Genomic DNA, 12,386 nt, shown 5'->3' on the forward strand with positions numbered 1-12,386 from the left:
AAGTGTTAACATTATTCACTTACTAAACTGCACATGACCACTCTGATGCAGAATAAGGCTTTTTATGAAAACTTTTAATATTAATATACTGTGCAAAGTAATACATGGCTGTAGTATTTACATAGTTAACATACCAAGCCCCAAGTCAGGAAGATATTTAAGCACAGACCTACCTTAAGGCACGTGGAGTTCTTCAATTTAAACCAATGGTCCTACTCATGTGCTTAAAGTTCAGGGCATACTTACACATCTTCCTGAACAGGGGCCTTAGAAACTCTAAAATTGAATATATTTCTGAGTGCAATCAATCCGTTATTCCAGAGAAAACCATGCCATAGAACAAAATGGTTTTATTTACAGTAAAAGCCCTTTTATCTGGCACTTCCCTAACCAGCAAGCTCAAGAAACCAGTCTGGTTCGTAGTGTGGTTGGTGCAGGACTGACAGGGGGCTGGGGCTTGCAGAGGATGTGGGGCAGGCTCTGGGAGAAGTCTTGGGTCCATCAGGAGATTGAGGCTGGGAAGGGACTCAGGGTGTCGGATGAGGGGGTGCTCATCTTCGACAGCCCCTACAAGCAGGTCCTCATCCCTGCTGGTGCTGGCAGAGGTGTGGCAAGGTGGCATTCCAAGCATGCTGCCACTCTGTGGCTCTCAGCCCACTAGGCAGAAACCACAGCCAATGGAAGCTGTGGGAGGGCGGCACCTGCAAACAGAGGCAGCATGCCTGCCTGTTTCCAGCAAAGCTGTGGCTCTGCCACGAGCAGCAGAGATGGGGAGCCACTTGCAGGGGCCACCAGAGAGGGAAGCCTAGCACCCCAAGCCCTTCCCATGCCTCAACCCCCTGCTAGACCCAAGACCTTTCCCAAAGCCTGTGCCCCACACCTCTCCCACCCCACATCCAAAAACTCTTCCCTCTTACTTAACTGGCATTTTCAATTTACCAGCACTCCGCCAGCCCCCACTCCCACAGTACGGCTGAATAAAAGGACTTTTACTGTAAATGGTAATATTGAGACACATAAATATGATAAACCTCAAAAATAAGTCAGCTAAGGAACCTGCCTTGAAATATAAAGCCTTTTGCCTTTAGAACACTGTTTTCAATCAAACCCAGTCTGTGTTGAATGTAAATTGTCATCTCAGTAACATTTGGTTGCTTTTGTGAAATAAGTTGAAACTAATTACTTCTTACAGGATGTGCAGCCATATCACAAAAGAAACCATCACATTGTTGAGAGTCTGAAAAGAGAAGCCATAAATTGCATGGACCTACAGCAGTAGTAATAATAAAGTCAGCAGAAATCCCTCCTTAGGGCTAGCATCCCTTGAACTGCAATAGCATGGAAGTAGCACTACAGAATAGTGTCTGTGCACACTGAAAGAGCAATGCAAAGAGTCTTTCATTTATCCTACTTGTACTAAACTTGGCTTGTTGGAGGGCTCCATTTTTCACAACTACCAATCTGCCCTCACCTTTTCCAAAACATTAAATCATGTCTCGTAACACAGAAATAAAATTACCATTAGCAGAGCTTTGCATGCTACAATTGTAATGAAAACAAGAAGTAATGTCTACAGACATACACAAACCAAAATATACCTACCCACACATGTACATAGCTGTTATTGCAAAAACTGAATACAGTATGCAGTTCCCACACTATGCATAACAGAAAAGAAAACAATAATTTTCTGGGGAAAAAGAATTGTTAATGATCCTCTTACTGTTGGTCTAAAGTAAAAGTAGTAAGTTAAATTAAAAATTCCAAATAAAAGACTGTTGCAAACTTACTTCCACTATGTCATGTTTAGCATTCTATAAAGATTTGAAGTTGCTTATTCAATTTATTAAATAACACAGATGTTTCACTATGAGGGGGAAAAACTATTGGAAAGCTCTCCTGAGGCATGTTTAATGAGCCATTATGACAGCAATTAAACACTAACCCACTGGCAGCCTGTAACAACTGACATTGCTACAGTATGTTTCTTCATCTTCTCATTAATTATACAGGAGTTAAATCTGCAATGAAGTTTGATTTAATTGAAAATGTAATTGCTAATGGAAGAAAAACCCAGTGCTCATTTCTTTCATTAAGAGTTGCCTTTTGCTAATGATTACACTTTATTTAGGAAACTGAAAAAGACTTCTGATCAAATTTTGAGCCAGAAGAAGCTCCACTAAAGTTAGTAGAGGTAAGCTGGCATAAAACTAATGAAAATGAGGCCAAAATCAGTGCTTCTTTTTCTTCATTATTTGTATTACAGTTGTCACAGGATCGGGGCCTCACTGTGATACACAGTGTACAAACAGACCTGCAAAACAGAGGTGAGACAACCTGCCTGAAGTAGTAATATTGAGAAGATTTATTTTCATAAGAAGCTTCAGGAGAAATCCTAAAGCTCTGATCTGTAATGAGGAAGAATCCTCTCTCTGCATTTTTAAAGGGTTTGCAATGCACTTTCTCTGCAATTTTTTAAATCATCTTGTTTATAAAAATGTGCTGAGCTAAAAGGTGCTAGAGGGTCATGCCCTTTTTCCAACGTATATGTAAGTGGGATCAGGGTAAACTCTATCCTGACATCTGGTGGTGAACTGTGGCAAGTGGTGCAAAGAGACCTCAGGGACTGAGCCCAATTTGCATAGACACACCCACCCTGTCTAGTATGTGCTCACAGCAGCCCAAATGGTCACTTTGGCCACTGTGGGATCCCCCATCTCTCTGTTATTGAGGCAGGTGGGATAAAAGTGTTGTTACCCTGATTATGCGAATCAAGGACAATGGAATGGTGGAACTGTTTATGACTGATTCGCCATAACCTAAGTAGCACTCGCTATGAGAGAGGCTGGGGACAGGTCTTTGTACCTGGTGATAGAGCCCTGTCTGAGGGCCTATACAACACTGATTGCACTCCCTTCTCTCTCCACTGTGGAATATCAGAGTTAATTTGGATTCCACGAGGAGTCTAGTTGTGTGCTGTGGAGTTAACTTCACTGTGGGCTAGTGGAGCACTAGTGCTAAGGCTCCTCTGTTATGAGCTGAAATCACTGTGTGCTGTGGGGTGCCTGGCGCTGTGCTGCAGACGAAAGCTGAAATCACTGTTGCTGAGGGAAGCCTGGCGCTGTGCTGCTGGGCTACTAGCAGAGCAGCTTGCAAGGGACAACCAGCAAGCGCAGGCGGACAGCAGAGGGGTTTGCTGGGACGACCGGTGAGTGCAGGCGGACAGCAGATGCAGCTGGCGGGGGCGACCTGCGGCTGGTAGGAGCGGCAGCAGACAGCCAGCGGAGCAGCGGCAGGAGCGACCAGCTGGCAGCCAGGAGCATGGACTGAGATGGTTGGCGGAGCCGGACAGTGAAGGAGGCTCACTGGACGACAGGCGGAGCTACCACCGGACCACGTAAGGTGCATCGATCCCCACCCCTCCAGGTTGGGATGGTGAAACTCGGCCGAGTGAACTTTTGAACCCTGGGGTGGCACTGACCTGGGGCAGAGACTTTTGGGGTGTTGGACTTTTGGGACTTTGGGGGGATTTGTGCCTGGGGGGAGGGCCTTTGCTCGTGTTTGGTCTGTAAATCCGAGTTGTGGTGTTTCCCCAATTTAATGCAGATGTCGGTTACCTCATGTTATTAAAAGTTTGCTACTATACTGAGGCTCTGTGCTTGCAAGAGGGGAAGAATTGCCTCTTCTGAGGCACCCAGAGGTGTATGTAAGATTTCCCAGGTCACTGGGTGGGGGCTCGAGCCGGTGTTTTATTACTTTGTTGGGAGGAGACCCCTAGATACTGAACCCGGCCCTTGCTGCTATTTACTCGGCCTGGCAGAAGAGTTACATATAGATCCTGGAAAGGAGCTGGACAGACTTCTCCTAATTGTGCAAATACAAGCTCTTTTTTTTTTTTTGGCACTTTCACTTCTGTAAAGCCATTTCTACACTAAATGGAAGACTGCTTCTGCTGTGATCGATCTTCTGAAGTTCAATTTAGTGAGTCTAGTTAAGACTCACTAAATTGAACTTAAAGGACACCCTTGCCAGCTGCCAGTACTCCTGCTTGTGGGAAGAGTAAGGGAAACTGACGGGAGTATTTGGTACTATCGGCCTCCTTCTGCAGAGACGCTGAGGAAATGCGAAACAAGGTAAACTGACTCCAGCTACATAATTAACATAGCTGAAGTCGTGTATCTTCATTTGACATTCCCTATGAGTGTAGGCCTGGCCTGAGAATTTCACAGCCTTTCAAGAACTATAATAAAAGACTAGATGTGGGGTTTTGGGAGGCAGGTACAATCCACTGGGAAGGAATTCATTTTTCACAGGCCAATTACTATCAGAAGGTAAAGTGTTTTTACTACCACAATGAGTGCAATTTGGCCCCGTGACCTAGTGGTTAAAAACAGACATAAATGAGGGGACAAAATGTCTTTATAGTGAGCTGATAATTAGGGAACAGTATAAAGAGCTCATGCATCACAAAACTCTATACAGTTAATCATACAACTCCCAGCTTCTGCCTGCCCTCACGTTTCCCTCAGCTCACCTCATAAAAGTGGCTCCGTGGGCAAACCAGAGCCCAGCATTCATCTCCTCACTAGGCCCTGATTTAGCAAAAAAGCGTCCAATTAGCAGCAATCAGCAACTGTAGCCACCAGGTCACAAAGCTCAGATACCTAAGGATTCCTATATAAGCTTTCCTACATGCAAGAATTAAGCCCCAAACTTGTACTGATTTTACCGTTTTAAAAAGGTATCGCTGGCTGTGACCTTACTGAACGCCGGAGAAGGATGAAGAGAAGAGTAAAGACACACCGGAAACAGAAAGAGGAATAATAAAGCAATCCATTCTTATGGTCTGCTGGTTAAATTATGACTGTACCTGCCATGCTGTAAGACAAGAAGTGCACATGAGATGTCCACAAGGCTCAATCTTCACATCTTTATCATTCTCTGCACAGATTTTACACAGCTGGAAAGTGGAACCCATTTCACAGTACAATTCATATTGTTCCTGGAAGAAGAGTGAGTCAAGGTTAGTGTTGCTAGTATGATCAATAAAAACTGAAATATGCTCAAATGTTACTTATCACAAGCACTTTATATGGGACTTCCCACCTAGCTTATCTTTCTTTGTAATACGTGGCACTATTGTAACAGATCTGATCTATTTTACAGCCATATGGAGGTTATGCACAATCTTTTTTTTTTCTTTTGCTTCTTAAAAGCTTAATACATATTACAAATTCATAACAGCATTTATATAAACATCAAAAATACAATTTTTGTGTTTCTAAATGAACTTACCTTAATAAATGTATCTACATTATAAAAAGGAGCATTTATTAACTTCATTATCAACTTTTAAGAGAATATGTTACTTTGGAAAATTTGGGTGGCAGAATCTAATAAAAGCACCATTAATAAAATCCAGAAATATGCAAAAGTACTGGCCTACCGAGCTCTGTTCCTGGGTTTCAGGTTTTATAGGTATAAGTAGCTTTCAGATTGCTTCAGCTCCATCAACCCACAGCTTGGAGTTTAGGAAGTTGTGACCTCGCTTCCCTATGTATTCAGCTATTACAGGGGGCTTTGCCTTTCTCTATATCAATTTCAATGCAAAGGAAAGGATACCGCCTTCCTTGTTTGTAATTTAGAAGAGGACAAAGAAAAAGAGTCGAGAGGCCACAAAAGAGGATGAATAGGAGGTCAACTAGAAGTTACATAAAAATCACTGTTTTACTGTATTTTATTTTCTGTGTCAATTTAGTGCTGGTGAAAACTGCTAGACTGACAGCTAAGAGGAGCCAATTCCTTTATTTACCCACAGAACAGACACAGTATGGTCAATGGGAATGTGAGCTTTCCCAGTCTGCTCCCATATGCCTCAACACATATACCGAGAGACCACCTCTTCAGATAATAAAATAAGCTCAGTCTGCACATCCATTCAACCCTTAGCCTCCCTGTAAGAGTGCCAATGAATGCCATCTGCAATGGTGGTTTTGGTGATGTGCTCACCCTGTCTATTGGGCCTGGAGATTGAACTACAGTAAAACTGCATTGGTCCAGCATCCAATGGTCCAGCACTCCTGATGGTCCGGCACCATCTGGAACCCGAAAGTGCTCCGGCCAGCCAGAACATTGGAGCTGCTCTGCCCCTGGCTTCCCCAAGTCAGCCGCTGGTCAGTTTCAGCAGCGGCTGACTCGGGGACACCTGGGGCAGAGCAGCTGGGGGTACTGCCAGGTTGGTCCCCTAGCGCCATGGGGTGCATCCCCCCCACTCCACCCCAGACCCCTCATAGCCCTCCCTTCTAATAGTCCGGCATATCTGATAATCCGGCACCCCCTGGGTCCTAAAGGTGCCAGATTATCGGAAGTTTACTGTATATTTCTCGTATGCTCCTAAACAATACATTGAGGGCACAGATTCAAACCGCATCTACCTCACCCTCCAATCTATTTGGAAGCTCTTTGGGGAAAGATTTCCTTCAATTACTATATATTTTTTCCATGGTAAAATTCCCTTTCCCCTAGTTTCAAGTATCTGCAGGACTGGTGTTGTGCCACTGCTTAGCCATACTACGCATATATTTAGGATTCCTTAGTAAATCATTCCCTCCAGCCCTTTAATAATGTGTTCCTTTCACCTGAATTCCCTCCGGTTTGTCCAGTACTCCCAAGGGAAATAAGACACACACTACGAAATGGCAACTTTCTAATAATATCCCATGTATTTTCTTTCCGTAAACTCTACACAGCTGGATATCCAGACTTCAAAGTGATCATCCAAGCCTTACTTCACTTCCCTGTCCACACATTACAATTACAAAATTATTAAACTTCACAACCTTTCAGCAGATGTCAGAAAATGTTTAGCAGCTGTGAGAATATTTCCTCCTCCCAAAACAAGGTTAAAAATCAAAACTTAAAGACATCTGCATCTTAAGATTTGCCACCCAGTTTTCTCAAATACTTTTTTTTTTGTCAACCATATAATGTAAAGGCAGTTTTCCCTCTAACATTTTAATACATACATACATACATATCGCTCTCGGACAGGATACCAAGCAAATAAGAAACAGAATTTATAACATGCAACACACCTGTGTAACTTTTATGTGATCGTGTGGAGTAGGTTCACACAATCCTGTCAGATCAGGATTGTAACTTCGTCCATCTGGGTACAGATAACTTTGAATGACACAAAATATTATTAATCCTTATATTTCTACAATTTTCATTGTTAAAAAACAAAACCGAAAGTGACAAATATATCTTCTCTCTCCTAAGCCATGTTCCCCAATTTCTTTAAGCAACTGGTTCTTTACCATTAATCAACACGTGAGTTACATACTTGTTTGACCAAAATATTTTGGAGACAAACTTGTCGTTAGGGGAATATGCCTAATCTTCAGTTAGGTATGAATTCTTGTTATATGCACAACTGGTTAAACAGAATTTAACAGTATCAAGGATAATGCTAGTACAATCGTTGGTCATTTTGTAACAGTGTGCGTAGTTGGGCTCTCAGTGATGCCAAAACCATCTGCATGCTTCTTGTTGCTCAGTGTGATACATGAAAAGTGAAAATTCTGCATAATGGAAAATAAATTATAAGGAAAGAACACTGTATTTATGTTCAATGAAAAAAAATCTATATTTAAAATGCATGGGCTTAAACGAAAATAGATAGGTATGTTAAAATGGTATGGTAAGGAAGAAAACTATTTTGATGTTAATTTCTTCTGGCCCACATAACATAAATTGATGTTGATTATGGTCCAGCTGAGTTTTATACATAAAGCAGAGATTCAATCCCATTGAAAGTGACATTTCATAGTTATTTAAACACAAACAGACATACGCTCCATCTTTAAGGGTCAGTTTAATCTAATATAGGATCGCATATTAAAAGGGATAAACCATAATCATATGACTACTGCATGGTGCCGAAGTTACGGTTATCCGGGTTTCCTAAATGGGTATTTCTATACCTTAAGATATCTGGGTTTAGCACGCTTATATTTGGGATTATTACAATATTTCTTTAATGTACTCACCCTAAATTCCTCATATGTATGCTCAACCTTAACTCTATTTTTTGTAGTTCTTGTCTAGGCATGTTATAGTAGGAATGATACTATAGTAGCAATGACACCTTCTGTTTTATAACACTGGAATCCTGATGCTTTGTTGAGATAAAACCACTTAGCATTAAAAATTCTAAAATTATTCTTTTAGAAGAGAATTAATTGGATGAAGTAGAGCAGCAACCTCTGATTACTTCTAAAAATAATCCAAAAGTATAAAACATGCACACACACACCAAGAGTGACTAAGATGCCAGTTTGAGGCACTCACCATATAAGAACCAATGTGCTCCTAGAAAAAAGTTACAATTTTGTACACAACATTTACATTCCTGAGACCTTTATTAAAAGGTCAAACTTCTCAAGGAAATCCTGAAGGTTGGAGGATTCCTTTAGAGAACAGATACGTACATACACGTACACACAATATTAAACCTCTGAACATTTTTGGCGTATAAGGCATAGGTGAAGCTAACAAATATATTTAATATCCATTGCTCAGTATTACACAGGAGCAATAATCAGAACTAAATGCATGATCAATATGCACTTGTAATTTAAACTGTGTCTAATATAAAAGTCACCTCCTTAACCTCATTTTCCTCTGGAATTTCTCTGACATGAAATATGGCTAATTTTGGTTAACTGAATTATCTGTAAAATACTTATTTCAGGTGAGTAAAAGCAATAGTCATGAATTTCCAAATGACTACAAAACAGTCATATTATCTATTATTTCCAATACTTTCAAATATCTCCTGATGCTTTAAATTATGAATTAGCAAAGCAATAAATCAATACTTTATAAAATTAAAATTTGCACTCACAATCCTTCCCGGCCGCCATCAATTAGAGCTTGAAATAAAGGCTTATTGTGAGGTATAGTCTGCAAAATGTTTCCATCACCAGTTACATATCCAATGGCCCATTGTCCCAGTCGAGTACAACTCAGTCTGAAAATGTAGCTGGAGGACAATAAGTTACAAAGTTAGTTCTAATTAAAACACTTGGCAAAACAAATGGAGAGGAAAGGTGATCTTGTGATTAAAGCACTGGTAGGGACTCTGGATTAGAGATGTAAAGGGTTAACTCCTCCACCAGTTACTGGCATGCTTACTAGGTTAACCAGCAAGGGGCTACTCTGGCTAGGCTCAGCATAGTCCAGCCCAAACCAGCCCCCTAGCACAATGCACCAGGCCCGGCCTGAGTAGCCCATAGTGTGGTGGACCCAGCCACACTGGAGTACCCCTCTTCCTACCCCTCCCCCTGTCACAGGATCACAGTTAACTGGTTAAACATTTTGTTTAACGAGTTAATTTTTTAACTGGGTTTTTACATCCTACTCTGGATGGAGTTTCCACTTCCTGTGTGATCTTGGGTAAACCATATAATTTTGTTGCTGCTCACTGTAAAGTGAGGAGGATAATGGTTCCATTACTCCACTTTCTATATTGTTGTCTACTCAGGTCCCATTCCTGTAAAATCTTATACAAGCAGAACCTCCCTGGTCCCGAAACAGAGGGTTTGAAAGCCCCACCACACTTCCTCAGTCTGGCAACATTCCTGGGCATAGCTCATTGGTTTTTCCCTACAACTGCTCCATTTCCCGAGCACCTACAGAGTTGTCAATGATGCTGGACCAAGAATGTTACCAGACTAAACAAGTCCAGAGTACAGAGTTTCAACCTGCACATGTGTAACTATATTCACGGACTATTCCTATTGAATATTGTTACGCATCACACTTTAAAAGTCTCTTTAGACTTAGGGGCATTGTTAGCTATTGATGGCAAGGATCATGTCTTATGTGTAAATATAGGCCTATGGCAATAACACATTTCACTTGGGTTCAGTAGACACAACTAAAATACAAATATGATATGAAATTACACTTCAAATTCACATGAAAAATCCAGATCAGCCCCAATGTTTAGATAGCATATTTTATTGTGAAGTACTCAAAAGAACTTCTATGACAACATACATACAGCATGACTGAAATGCAGCCACTTTTGCACATAAGAAAGCCATCCTCAGTACAAGGTACAAAAGAAGCTCTTAATACATTTAAAAGGCTAAAGCGCAGCAGGGAGGGACCCCGGCATGAGCCAGGAATCAGTTGGCCTGGTTCGCACTAGGTCCCCCTCCTGCTGCACACCAGCTTTTTAAACGTATTAGGCACTGGCAGGCTCTTAATACATTTAAAAGGTAGAACCTCAGCAGGGTTAGCTCCCAGGGCCAGGATGCTAACCCCACTATGGCTCCCCCACTTATCAACTAGCCAATTAATTAATTACTTAATTAACTAACCTATATTTAACATCCCTAATTCAATGTCAGATAGCAACTCAGTTTTTAATAGTTCACACAAGAAAACCAGCCACAGTGAGGTGATCCGATTTCTCATGTGAAGTATCACTACTTAAAATTGTACTTTCTCCACAGTAAATAGAAAATGTGAAATCCTGGCCTTACTGAAGTCAATGACAAAATAGTTGTTGACCTCAGCAATACCAAGATTTTACTTGAAGAGTAATTATTTTCTGTACACTGGCTTTTGACAAAAAAAACTTCAGAATTTCCAGAATACTGAATAATGAATAAGCAAGTATTTCCACTTTATATAAATTATTTCCCTCTCAAAGTTTTAGTATTTCACATAAGTCTCAGAGGGGTAACCGTGTTTAAAGTTTGTAAATTTAAAAAACAAGTAGTTCTGTAGCACTTTAGTAATACAAGTTATTTAAAAATACACACACACAAATTTGATCCTTTTTAACCTTAACAAAGAACACATCCTCTGATAAATACCGACGAGGCAAGTATATGCTTTTGACCCAACATATGTAAATCATACTGATTAAACTAAGACCTATAATCTAAAAGACTATGCAAAAAGACCCCCCAAAATAAATTCCTTTTAAAATAGTAACTGTATGTGAAAAGTGAACTGTATTTTTAAATATTTCCAATTTAATATTGTTTGTCCAAGGTTAGGGAAAAACATAAATATACCAATAAACTAGTTAGTTTCACTTTTGTTTCTAACCATTTGAAGTTAGTTTGGCTTTTTGGTTTCATGCAGTTAATAAAAATAGCTTGATTTCATAGCACAACAAAATAATATTTTAATAATGGAAAAACAGCTCAAGTCACAAAATTGAAGGTCTGAAAATCCCAAAGTTCAGTGTACTTAAATTTGGAATTTTGGCCTGGGTATACTTTTATAATAAATTAAAAAAACTGTAACAAGTAATATAAGTACAAAGTAAAACTGATGAAAAAGTGTTTGTGTTAGTTTTTATAATTTAAAAAAAAATCTGAATACTGGGCCCAAACCTATTTTAATGTGCTTTTAGTGCATCTCAATTAGTAATAAAAACCTTCCCAGCAATTAATCAAAATATGGAAAAATGTATACTAAATAGTACTAAATCCAATAATTTGAAAATCAGTGCTGGTTTCCTTTCCTTGAATATAGAATGACAGATTAAAAAAAAGCTATTTTAAACCCCAGATGTATATTCAGTCATCCCTTGTGTAACTAACTCTCCTGATTTTATGTCAAGCCTCTATTATTTATATTTATAATATTACTATTTTTATATTTATAAATATTATTTATTTATATATATTACCATAGATCTATGTGGTGTTTTACTTAAAATCAGGGCAACTCAGCATTTTTCAAAGTAAGTTTCTACTTCATGAGGGTGCACAGAAAAGCTGAATCTTGTGTTTTTTTTTTTTTTTTTTTTAAACACTCTGGATAGCAACACTGTATCCCATTATGAAAAAGGGGCTTGAAGTTTGCTTCAGCTACAGTCTACAAATAGATACTACTCTGTATTAGAGTTCATACAACTTTACTTTGACAAACAAACAAAAAATCACGTTATGAATTCACTCCCCCCAAATCAGACAACAGCTTCAAAGAGAACAAATTTATTTTAAAAACAGTAAACACTGAAACCTCTTACCTCCCAGGTTTGGTGCTGTATTTCTGCAACCTTGCTTTGACTTCATCATATGTTAGAAATGCCATATAACCAGGATGTGTCACAGCTAAGAAATTCCAGTTCCTTAAGATTGAACCCCAAGGCTAAAAAAGAAACACACCAATATTGAAATGATAATTTCAATCAGATAAATATCAGTATAAGTATACATTAGAATAAAACTCAAGACTACTTGTGACAAAAACCAAAATTGTTTCAGGTCATTTCACTTAAAATGTACATATGTGATCAATACAGCTGTTTAAGGCCCTGATCCTTCAAAGGCTTTCACATGTGCTTAACTTTA

General features: G+C 39.6%; 1 protein-coding gene across 6 annotated transcripts in view; it reads right to left on the minus strand.

Annotated features, from left to right (window-relative positions):
* The window catches only part of CBLB (Cbl proto-oncogene B), a 200,544-nt gene that overhangs the window by 65,917 nt on the left and 122,241 nt on the right, over nt 1-12,386 (minus strand). For all 6 annotated transcript variants that reach the window (XM_075907983.1, XM_014570330.3, XM_006116796.4 and 3 more), the window contains exons 6-9: nt 12,062-12,183; nt 8,909-9,046; nt 7,095-7,182; nt 4,871-5,002 (exon numbers count right to left, since the gene is read on the minus strand). In XM_075907983.1, the coding sequence (XP_075764098.1) occupies nt 4,871-5,002; nt 7,095-7,182; nt 8,909-9,046; nt 12,062-12,183 (480 nt within the window). The remainder of the gene's footprint in view (nt 1-4,870; nt 5,003-7,094; nt 7,183-8,908; nt 9,047-12,061; nt 12,184-12,386) is intronic.

The sequence above is a fragment of the Pelodiscus sinensis genome, chromosome 1, assembly GCF_049634645.1.
Source record: "Pelodiscus sinensis isolate JC-2024 chromosome 1, ASM4963464v1, whole genome shotgun sequence".
In the NCBI taxonomy this organism is placed as follows: domain Eukaryota; kingdom Metazoa; phylum Chordata; order Testudines; family Trionychidae; genus Pelodiscus; species Pelodiscus sinensis.